Here is a 12,431-nt window from a genome sequence, read left to right as displayed (position 1 = left end):
GGCAAAAGTCTTCACTGCCCAAGTATCTGACTATATCTATAAACTAACCTGAGCTCTTTATTGATTTTACTTAAATGAAACCTCTCCACATACAGTGTTACTACCTAATTATATAGAGTTATAAAAGCACAGAATTCCGAGATATAAAGGATTTATTGGGCCGCATTTATACTTCTCTAAATGAACTCCTGAAACTAAATGTAAAAAATGCACATGTAATTACATGGCCATATTTGTATGTGCAATTACCATGATTACAAACTGGGCAAGTCCCAACAGCCAGTTAAGCATCTGAAATGGTTACATTCATCCCCTCCTGATGAACCACCACCCAGCACACAGATGGTACAAAGTACAGAATATATATAGATGCAAAATATTCCCAGGCAGAAATACTGAGGCCTTCCATTTAAAAAGCTGATTTACACAACACAAGAAATAAGTACAAGGGTACTACCCAAAACATTTTTTTTTTAACTTCCTTTTGTTTTTGTCCAATCCATTTTAAGGTCAGAAATGAGACAGAATGGTTTGTATTCCCAGACAGTGAAGTAAGAAGCAGATAGCTGGTGCATACAATAACAAGAAAAATAACCACACGGGGAAACTGAATATAGCTGGAAGCAGAAGATGAGCCAAAATATCTCCTCTATCTGAAATTCTATTAAGTTGGACATCATTCTCAGCGTCACAAAGCTACACTTCAGACATATTGAAGAGTGATGGTTTTCATACGCTTTTTCAGTATGGTTCCAATTAAATGAATGGAAAGAAATACAATCCCACATCTTTTTGCTATCTCGAGTCACTGCATTTAAATGCCACCCCAATATATTTTTGTGTAGAATCTAATAGCAAACAGTCACGACATGGGGATGCCTTTCTGTCTGTTTAGAAAAATGTATGCCAGATATGAAATGTTGACCTGTTCTCACATCATGTGCTGTAATTCATTTCTTTCGAGTAGCCCCGTTCACCAAATTATTCCCTTGCCATTTGGATTTTCTTGTTGGTAAAGGCTCAGTCCTGCATTAGTCTTTCTGCACCCAAAATCCCCGCTGACTCCCCTGCAGTTTTTAGGTATACTGGGCATACAGGGTCGGCCCTGTGAAAGTTATACTGCTTTGCAGGAGCCCATGTCCCTACAGCTGGCCAGTTCACCTCCCTTTACAATTCCCTTTTACTACAAATTATGGGGACAGAGGTGCCCCTTTCAGAGGAGCTGGGGCAGAAGGGGAGGGCAAAAGCTGAGGTCAGCCTCTACACAAAAGCCAACAAGCTTACTGAATAAAAAGACAAAAAGAAGAAGCTTATTAAGCTGTCATCAGCAGGGTAAGTCTGTGCGAACGATGAGCCCTCCTGCATTGGTGTAGACACCCCAGCTGGACTTTCCAAAAAATAAACGTCAAACTAGAACCATTGCCAAAGTGTTACATCTCCTTTGCGGAGGTTACTCAGTCACAAACAGCAGGATCCACCTTTTCCAAACAGGTCTTCAGCCACTTTCCCCAGCTGGGGCTCTGCTGGCTCAGCTCAGCTCTGCTGCCCGGGTTGGGGCAGCATTGCTGGAGGGCAAAATGCCCCTGCACACATCATACCGTTTCTCTAAAAATTACAACACATTGTGAATATTCTTCTTTCTCTACAACCACAAAAACTGGCAATTCCCCCCTTTTTTCTTGAATGAACATGAGATTTCTATGAGTCCCAGAATGTGAACCTCAAGCACACTGCTACCAGCTGTAATATAAGTGACAGGCTCAACTGCATTGCACCAGAAGAAAATTTCAGAAACCTAACTCTCTTCTCTTTCAATCTGGACTGCTATTCTCTTTTAATTTTGACTACAGTAGGACCCAACTGCTGCCCACAATAGAAAAGTGCCATGAAATACAATCTCACATGTACGAAGAGTGACAGTAGTCAACACTTGACACAGCCTTTCTTTTCAGAAATACATGGGGACAGAGTTGCTTAATCAAAACTGATTGTGTCGAGATTGTATTTTGTAGTGTTTTGGTGCCCAGGGGAAATAAAAAGCTCCTACTGGCCTTTCTATGAGCTATTTGCTTAAGCTGCTATGGTTCAAAATCAGAACACTGTATTTTAGAAGATCTTGCTACTTTATTGCTAAGTTAATGTAATATTTTTAGGCAACCAGTCCTTGGATTCGCCTTTCATCCTTGAAGCACTCAGACAGTACGTGCCTGAAGGAGCAGAAATCCCCAGCACAGCCTGATACAGCTACGATTTACCAATACATGATTTGAGACATTTCTGTCACTTCAAGGTTTATTAATCACTTGTGTTTTTAAAATTTCCCCTCCTTGCTGATGGTACATACATCTATAAATATACACACACATACACACAAGCACATATATACACATATCTTTTGTATATATGACATATATGTATATGCCTGTTCTGGTATCTTATGTATATACACAGTATTTATTTGCATGTGTATTTTAAAATGTTTTATAAAAATGTTTTTTTATGTTTTTTAAAAATACATACTAAATATTTTTATATATTGCCAATCAGCCCAAAAGCACATGCAAACCTGTAACATGCAGGGAACCTGGAAAATGCAAGGAACTCAATGCCTAAATTTACTAAAGATCAATCCAATGCCCATTTTCCTGCTATAGAATATATCAAGTTGGTGCATGAGAAGTAAATTAGTTTCTCCCACAGAAATTCAGCAATCAAGCCCAGCAAAGTGCTGAGTTTCACTGGAAAAAGACCCACACAGAACATTCCCAGCACCATGCAGACTCATTTGAGAGTGGGACCCAAACTGTGTGCTGACGGCTGTGAGGCGGGATTTTGTCTGCTGGATTTTGGAACTGAGAGAAAGCAGTGGGTAATTCAAATATTAAACTCTAAATTCACAGTTCTGTCTAGGTTTATTTATAAATGTATTATTATGATTAGCACTAAACTCCGGGAGAAATAAAAGGTACAAGAATCTAATTCCTGGCACTATTACTAAACATGTTACTAAACATTTTCATTAATAGAAAAATTGGAATGATGTAGTCAGAAACAGAACACTATGTGTATTTACCCATATCTGTTGCTATATCCATAAAGGTCCACAGAGATCTCCATATATTTTAGAGGTATATGTGTGTATACATATCCATACATACCTGCTGCTCTGACACATATTATGTTAGTTATAATCTTATGATTTAGTAACTTTATCTCCCTTTTACTCTCCCTGCTTTCCTTATACTCTGAAGTGGAAAATTCTTCTACTAAAAACATTTACAGCACTTTGAATTTGCATTGCACTGCACAAGCTCAAGGCCCAGCCCTGCAAATATTTAGTCACCCAAGCAGCCTACTCTTGTAAAGCCTTCCAGGGAAGACAAATGGATCACTCATACAACCATGATTTCAATGGAAACAGGCTGATATCACTGGAGGCATAGTTCATTATCTTGTAAATAGCCAGATCAGAAGCTCCCCTGACCTCCATTCACAGCCATGGCACTCAGTTCCACTGCACCACAACTTTAACCCTTTGTCATGACATGATTTTGCATTACAAAACTGTCAAATAACCTCTGTGTTCAGAAATGCTTGTCGTGGATTCATGTATAATTCTTCTTTCTTAGGTATGAGTCACATAATTTTGAACTTCATCATGGCAAGCTTTTAAAATAAGCTTGGAATCTATATGCAGCTTCATAGCCCAAGAAAAAGGAAAGCCTATCCAAACTAACTAGTTCCAAATTTGGCCTAAAACAATATAAAACACCCATGTCCGGCCTCTGTTACCCAAACTGAGCAGTTCAGCTGAGTGTGGTGAAAAATAACAAGTCCTTTAAAATTATTCAAGAGTCAATATTAATATTAGCAGAGTGCCTGTGAGAACTAGTTCTTGTCAAGTTTTTCACAGCCATCACTCAAATGAAAATTGGCAACAGAAGTTTGATGGCATGGGGCATCTACCTGAACCATCAGATGACTGTGTTGACACAAAAATTCATAAAAACCAGCTTTTTAAAAGCCCAGCTTGCATATTTGACACAGACAGTTCATAAACCAGGCCTGCAACACTTCCAAGCACAGCCTGAGCTGATGCCTGAATCCACCAACACTGTGTCCATGCAGAGAGCAGAAGGACAGAGGAGCAGAGCTATGCCAGCCCTGGTGTCTCCTTCCAGGCGTCCTCTCCTCCTCCCTGGCCAACCATCACATCCTCACCTACCCTTCCCAAACACAGCTGCAACTAGAAGACAGAGCATGTGCAAAAGGGCCACAATGATCTAATTAAGGGATAGGATTGGATGGGATATTTCAGCTGGTCAGCTGGAAGGGACAGGAAATCATGTAGTCCAACTTCCTGAGCATTTCAGGACTGACTAAAAGGATGTTATTGAGTGCATTGCTCAAATGCTTCCTTAACACCCATAGGCTTGGGGCATTGACCACCTCTCGAGGAAGCCTGTTCCAGTGTTTGACCACCCTCCTTGGAGTCAGGTCTCAACCCTCCCCAGCGCAACTTTGAACAATTCCCTCGTGCCTTATCACTGGATACCAGGGAGAAGAGATTTACCTAGCTATCCCACACTGGGGAACAGGGGGAATGAAAGGATAAGTTATAAAAACCATGTGCTTCCCTCTGCAATTCTGTCCTGGTCATAACTAATTCCAGGCCAGGATATTGACGGCCCAGAATGACCTCGTTTATTCATTGTTGCTCCCATGAAAAATGGCAAGCAGCAAGGGAGAACTTGATCATACCCACAGCATCCTGTGGTGACCACTGATGTCTCCAAGCCACTGAGCAGAAGAAGCAGTGCTGGGCTCTCCTCAAAGAAACTGGATGAGGTTGCAAGTCATCAACTCCCATAAAGGAGGCAGAAATTCAAACCAGTCTTCTGGAGTGATTTACGTGGCACATAAAACTGAGAAACAACCATAGAAATCATTCTGCAAATGATTGGGATTAGTTTTATGAATGCTACTTTTAAAAGGAGGGACAATGTAGCCCTTCTAACTTATGTGATGACATGTGCCTTATGGAAAGTCATTCCTGCCAGCAGCTTTGCAAGTTCAACACCCTCTGCCATCCCAAGGAATTCAATGGGAAAAAAAATACTATTTGGTGACTTCAGCATCAAGATGCGCAGCTTGCCTTTCAGGGACAGGAACAGTTAAGAGTGGGTTTGCAATTGTATCAGCCCTATGCTTCCAGCAGCTCTGGAGTTCTTGTTAACAGATCCTTTCTTCACTCTTAAAAGTGCAGGATAACATCTGGGCCTTTTGGGAAGCAGTCTCACAATAAAGAAGCACTTTGTGTAATTCTTCTTTCCTCGCCAAACCGCATCTGTCTGCTCTCCCTGCCCTTCTCCACTCCAGCCCGAGCTCCTTGGGGCTGTGGGGACATCTGTTAGCAGCAGCAGATGTCTCTGCCGAGCCATCAGTAGGTGGCACTGCCTGCTTTTTTGTCTCACCACAGGAATGCCCATCCCCAACACCTTCTGTCAACCACCACTAACCATCTCGAAGATGGTTAGTGCCCAAGAAAGCTAAGTACCTAATCTCCTTCGAGGTGCACCTACAATAATGTCAAGCAATGGATTGACAGGGGTAAAGGAGCCACTCCATCACGGCTCCCCAGGCAGTGGTGGTGGCAGCAATTTCCAGAGGAAGGAGGTGGCCAGCAAGAGGTGCCAACCTCCCCTGCCACTGACAAGGTACGACAGGCTCATCTGTCTGGGAGCTGAGGTTCCTGTGATCCCAACACCAGTTAAACAGCCACAATCAGCCTGGTCTTGCACCACGTGGTGGCCTCACTCATCTCTAATAAACCTGTCCCAAGAGCAGCTCAACTGAGGTAATTTAGAAAAACACTCCCATTCTAACATGACTTTCCTGCATGCAGCAGTCCTGTATCTGGGGTGCATAGTCAGAGCCCATCCAGCTCCAGTCTCAAAGGTTAAATCTCATGAGGCACTTGGTTTTGAAAGATCTGATCCCCAAGAACTGGGAACCTCTGCTGCCCCATCCAAAAATTAAGAATGACAAATTCTCCATGTAGACTCCCACCAGCTGCAATCAGAAAGCGCAGCACTTTCCTCAGGTCAGGACTCCCAAACTCCAGCCAGACTCGGGTAAGACTTGCTGCTGGGAATCCTGCACCACTGCCACCACAAAAGCCATTCAATGCCCACCTGCTGGCAACAGGGAAGAGGTCCCTGAGTAGCTGCTTCCACAATAGCACAATCTCCCCTTCCCCCCTGCCTTCTGTGAAAACAACTGTAGATTCCTGCAAGAGGGAAGGTGAAGGATCAGACCTTCAAGACTCCATACAATCCCTGTGCAAATAAGTTTGCACTGGAAATTAATTGTATATTGACTCTCTTCACACTTGGAAAGATTGTCTACTTCCACATGGAATAAGTAAACCATATACAAAGCTTTATTATTTTAATTCTCTCATTGAAATTAAAACTGCCCTATCCCCGTTGGCTATGCATATGTATAGGGAAACCATCAGGGTAAAAAAATCTCTTAATTATCACATGTAAAGAAAAGAAAATCCTGTTTAAAAATGGGTATTTAAAAATATTGTGATCGGCTAGCACATCTTAAGTCTACTTGTCAGCAGTAAGTAGATGTATTATTTGCAATCTATTTTAATCAACTAATTTTGCAAGAGACAAATATTCTCCCTGTAAATCACAACCATCTTTAAAAAATCGGTTACAAATACAATAGAGCTAACTGACCCAATTGATATAGAAACTGCTTTGATATTTGGATGGTGACTTTTCTAGGGCAGATGCCATCTCAGTATTTCAACTACACACTTTAACTTCACACTAAAGCTAAATAAGCCAAATGAACTGGCCTCGTCTGGGCAGCCAGCAACCACTGGTGCTGTTAGTAGCTAAGTGTCTTCCACCAGCATCAGACAAAGCCAACCCTTATCCCTGAGCTTTCGTGTGTGGTTTTAAAGAGAGTGGTAGCTTCTTCTTAAATGAATCACTGTGAACTCACACTGAAAGTGCTGATAAATAGTCGTCACAGAAATAAACTTGCACTTTTCCAAACGTCTGCAGTTTCAGATCTTCCCTCCCTTCTCTTCAGCAATGCAAAGATGAAGAAAGAATAGCACCACACTTAATTCTGATACTCCAGGGCTATAATTACATTATTACAGTAAATCAAACATTGCCTTTGTGTCACTACAATTGTGCTCGTTGTTTGAAATTAACTGCAAATGGTTTGATTTTCTTTTCCTCCTCAAATATGGGCAGGGAGGAATTAAAGCACTCTAAATCATTACCCCCACCAAAATGCTCAGAAAGCCAGGATTCAGACAGCAGCATTTGAACTCTGCAAGAAAAGAAAGCGCAGCACGGAGTGAAAGGAAGAGATCGGGCACTGCCTTCGACAGAGCGACTGCAAAGCAATTAGCGAGCCGCTAAATCCTCTGCTACAACAAATCAGTGACCCAGTTCCCCCTCTTCCCCACTGCCCTTCATTATAAAATCAACTCTAATGAACCACCCCTCTCTCCGCCGCTCCAAAGCAAATATATTTCCACTGCAGCCTGCACCTGCCCTTCCCAGCGGCTGCCGCCCTGGGGAGCCTCGGGCAGCCCCAGACGGCGGGGACAAGGGGGAGTGACGGCCCTCCGTGCAAGTGACGGAGCAGAGCATGGAAATAAAAACAGGAAGGCAAACTGCCTTTGCCTCAGAGTTGCCTAACGTGAAACCACTCTTCCTCTTGCTAATTTTCCGTGTTTCTTTTGCTAGACTTGATTCACCACATCTGCCAGAGCTGACACATCTGGCTCCTTCCCCGGGCGGAGGGCACGGTGGATATGTCAGCATGTTGTCTAAAGGCACTGGTACTTTCTGGAAAGAGCTCTTTTCCCCTCGATCATATATCGTACAACAATCAAGCCTTTTTTAAAAGGATGGCTAAAAAAAAAAAAAAAAAAAAAAAGTTGATTTTGACAAGAGACAGGCCAGAATGAGAACTGCTGAGACAGTAAAGAACAAGCCTGTTATCTTACAAACTACACTTCAGGCTGTCAGCTGCCAGAGATTTACAGGAAAACCCCCTTTCCTAGGACTGAACCGACACGAAACTTTATTTTCAGCAAAAGAAACTCATGAAGGCACTCACAGCCACCAGGCCCGGACCGGGGCCGGGGATACCCGGGAGGGTTCCAGCTGAGGCAGGGCGGCTGCCGGCCGCCTGCGTGGCCGCGTCCCCGGGGTCGCTCCCGCCCACGCCCGCAGCGTGGGGAGGCGGAGGAAGAGCTCCCGCTCTCCTCCAGCGGCCCCGCTTCGCCTCCAGCCCCGGGCGGCGGCCGAGGAGCGCCCGATGAGTGCCGCCGCCCTGCCCCATCGCTGCCGGCTCCCCCAGCCGGGGCTGCCCGCCAGCCCTGCCCTCCCGCGGCCCGGCACGGTGACAGGAGGGTGGCACGTCCTTCCTGCTATTTATAGCAGCCGGCTCGTGTTTGGGTATGCCGGGAACCGCCGGGGTGGGGGGAAAAGGAGCAAAACAGAGGTAAGAAGCAAAGGCAGGGAAGCTCCCGGGCCTCGCTGGCCCAGAAGATGGGGCACAGTGCCTTTGGCGTCCGTAGCCAGTGCGGTCCTCCTGCTCCAATGGGAGCTGAAGCGCCTGTCAAAAGCCAGGGGAAGGAGGAGACGCTGGCTTTTGAACTGATTCCTCTGCCTCAGCAGCAAACCCTGGACAGTGAATTCTAAGCCAAGGGCCGGCTTTTGCTGAAAACAAGCTAAAAATCATGAAGTTGGCCGATCCTGTCCTATGTGAAATTTTAACAGAGGCATAACCAATATATTTCATGTTATTCCCTGGTGCCCCATTTTCCACATCGGTTCCACGACTCCTGCATGACACCGGAGACTTGCTCCTGGCCCTCAGCGCTGTCCCGACAGTGCCCAGATAGCGCCTGTCAGGTCGATATTTACCGCCTCCTTTCAAGGTAATGCCTTATCACCCTGACTCAGGCCGCAGCACCCTGGCCCCGTGCGCCCCCACAACGCGGCGCATTAAACAACAAAGGGGGCACGTCCGGGCCCGCGGGGCTCTCCTCCGGGCCTGGCAGCGCCGCAGGGGATGATGCAGCAGGAGGGCAGGAGAAAGGAAACACTATGACAAAATCGGAACGAATCTGAAAACATGTTTCTGCTTAAGTGTAATCTATTTTTATGGGGGTGGCATGTAAATATGAAGCCTTAACTAACAGGCGGGATTTTTGCCCATGAGAGCATTTTCCCAGCACGGAGACTGGGCGTGTTTCTCCTGGCGCTGGATGGAAGCGCCTGCTCGTCCTCCAGCTCCTCCTGCCCCGGCCCCCCGCCATGGGACACCGTGCTTCTCGCCTGCGCTTCCCCCCTTCGGAGTCCACCTGACATTCCGGACCGGAGAAGTGAATTACTGTGGCTCCTCCACATCATCCCGAACCGGAGAAGAGAATTCCTGCTGCTCCTCCAAGGTTTGCTGTGGGGGGAAGCGGGGCGCCAGGCAACTTCGGCAGCGCCGCCAGAGGACCCCCCCCACCCGCACCTGCGGGGACAGACAGCACACCCCACTTCCTTTTCATGGGAAGGATGGCTCCAAATTAATCCTTCCAGAGAAGAACACTACACACGAGTAAAACGGGAAAGAAATGCTAGTGCCTACCAAAATGACTCAGCTTTAAAAAACCCATGCTGGCCAACTCTCCTACACTATGAGAAAAAAAAAAAAAAAAATCAAAACCAATCTGGGGGGCGGGGGGAACAAAATCCTCTCAGAGCAACCAGTAACGATGGCTGCACTAAAGCATGGCTTTTCCAAACAGAATTCATCACAGCTTAAGAGGAACAAGTAATATCCTTCCTAGGAGTGCAAGGTTTGGAAGTTTGCAAGACATTGTTCTCCCTATGCACTATAGCTAAGACGGACGGACGGACGGACGGACGGAAGGAAGGAAGGAATCTATTTTCTTGTTGTGGATAAATCATGACTAGCCTTTCTTTGAACAGTTTATGAAACTCGAGAGCTTTGATCGCTGGGATCTGAAGTTCTCGTGGGGGAGCTGGTACTCCTCCTGCAGCTGCTGAAGAAGAAACACAAAACTCCTTTACCCGATTCAGTTCAAAAAGCACCTACTGTGAGACCGTCTGGTCTAACGTTCATTTTTTATTCTACTGCAACGCTCATGCTATGCGAAACGCAATAGGAATTTCCATACCAGCATTTACATCCAAATGGACCCGCTGAGATTCATGCTGATGTGTAACAGCCCTACAATGCAGCCCCTTCTGGCAAGTGCCGCGGTGCCGGCGCACCGGCCAGCAGGGCTCCCACCCGGCCTGTCCTGGTGAGCCCCCTGGGCTGACCCGTGTGCGGGGCTGCGCGGATCCAGCTGAGCTCGCCGGGAGTCACAGCAGAGGCTGCCAGGGGTGATCCCACCGCTGCCTTCTCTCCGGCGTACTGGAGCCAGCGGCGCTTGCATTCAAGCCGGCCTTTATTTCCCGCATTCGAGGGTGTTTGTGGATTTCCGAGTCCTTCCTCAACCTCCCCCTAGCCCCTTTCCTCACCTCAGTATTCATTTTGTTTACGAGGAAACGGGATCAGAACGCAAGCCGCAGGGCCGGCTGCCGCGGGGGGATGCCGGGCAGGAGGGGGAACGCGCTGCATCCCGCACCGCTCCCGGCCTTGCCTCGGGTCCGGCGCGCCCCACCGGGGCGATTCACTTGTCGCCGGGGGGTGAGACCGCCGCTGCCAGCGGAAAGCGCCCATCGACGCGCCTTCCCGCGGACACGCGATGGGGACGGGAGGTACGGAACCGCCGCGCCGGGGACAGAGACATCTGCCCCGGCGACCGCGACCCCACCACGCCTGCCGAAGGGGGAGCGGCTGCCCACGGAACCGGGGACGGGGGTGTGTGTGCGAACTCTCGGGAGCTCCCCGGCACGGTCCCGGCCCGCTCCCCGCGCACGCCGGGAGTGGCGGCGGTAGCTCCGACAGGTTGCCCGCGGCGGGACTAAGAGCGCCCGGGAAAAGCAGCGCGACCCACCCGCCCCGGCGTGGCTCCGTGGCCGGACCCGCGTACCTGCAGGACGTTGGCGTGGCGCAGCCGCTGCAGCAGGATCATCTCCTTGACGATCTTGTAGGCAGCGAGGCGGTAGCAGTCCCCTAGGGCGGAGAACTGCCGCACGCAGTGGGCGATGTCGTGCCCGCCGAAGTCCACCGCCTTCAGGGCCACGGCCAGCGTGCGGTTGAGGACCGCCTTGTAGACCGCCTTGGTGTAGCCCGAGCCCAGGTACTGCACGCCGCTGACATCGCGGATGTCGCGGCAGCCCAGCAGCGGTGGCTCCAGCGAGAGTTCGGCCGAGGCGCCGGCCCACGGCCCCGCCGCCGCTCGGCCCCGCGGCCCCGGCGGCCGCGGCTGCTCCGCCGAGGTGCGCGGCGGCGCCAGGTCCATCAGGCGCCGCTCCCGCGGCCGCAGCGGCCGCCGCCCCGCCGCCGCCGCCGCCCGGTGCTGCCGGTAACGCAGCACCTCCTCGTAGCGCTCGCGGATCTGCCGCGCCAGAGCGGCCTGGCCGCCGCCGATCTCCTCCTCCGGCGGGTAGAGGGGGGCGCCGGGCGGGGAGGGGGGCGGCAGCTCCTCGCGGGGCGGCGGCGGGTGCTCGGAGCCGGGGATGAAGAGGAGGTTGAGCAGGGTGCCCAGGAGGAAGGCGAGGCAGCAGCCGGCCGCCACCGCAGTCTTCCTGCGCCTCATCTCCACTTCGCTGACGGCTTGTCCAGCCTTTCGGGCTTCTCTCCTCTCGCCCCTTCCCCGGGAACCAGCTCCGAGGCTTTTTTTTTTTTTTCCTCCTTTTTTTCTCCCCCTTTTTTTTTTCCTCTCCCGGCTATGCCGGCGGCGAAACGGCCCCGGGCGCTCAGCCGGAGCTCAGCCCCTTACGACGCGCCCGCATGACACTTGCCTCCCTGCTTTTAAGGCTCTGAAGCACTTATTATTAGCGGGACACGGGGCGGGCGGGGGGATCCCCGTCCCGCTGCCCCCGCCGACGCGCGCTGATTGACAGCCCGGCCCTTCCCGCGGCCCGGCCGAGCAGCAGGGGGGCCTGGGAAACGTAGTCCCCCGCAGCAGCCCCGCCGGCCGCCGGCGAGCCCGGGAGCCGGGACTACATCTCCCAGGCTCGGTTGAGCCCCCCGGAGGGGAAGGCGCGGAGAGGGGCGGGACGGGCGGACGGACCCCCCCGGCGGGCGCTACCGGGCAGGGCGGGCCCCAGGCGCTGCCGCCGGGCGGGGAGGGAGCTCTGTGGCTCTTCCCACGCGTGGCCGCGCAGCCCGGGGAAAGTCGCGCAGACAGCGGTTTGGGCGGGATGCCCATATCCCCCTCTCCGGCAGCCGAGGGGTTTGGGGGGATGTGTTGT

General features: G+C 49.9%; 1 protein-coding gene across 1 annotated transcript in view; it reads right to left on the bottom strand.

The window, feature by feature from the left end:
- The window catches only part of PKDCC (protein kinase domain containing, cytoplasmic), a 36,388-nt gene extending 24,212 nt beyond the window's left edge, over positions 1 to 12,176 (bottom strand). Inside the window, exon 1 of the mRNA XM_059841144.1 lies at positions 11,105 to 12,176. Coding sequence (XP_059697127.1) covers positions 11,105 to 11,773 — 669 coding nt within the window. The 5' untranslated portion in view covers positions 11,774 to 12,176. The remainder of the gene's footprint in view (positions 1 to 11,104) is intronic.
- Between the last annotated feature and the right edge of the window lie 255 nt (positions 12,177 to 12,431).

Source organism: Haemorhous mexicanus, chromosome 3, assembly GCF_027477595.1.
Source record: "Haemorhous mexicanus isolate bHaeMex1 chromosome 3, bHaeMex1.pri, whole genome shotgun sequence".
Taxonomy (NCBI): Eukaryota; Metazoa; Chordata; class Aves; order Passeriformes; family Fringillidae; genus Haemorhous; species Haemorhous mexicanus.
This window is presented reverse-complemented; position numbering and strand designations above follow the sequence as displayed.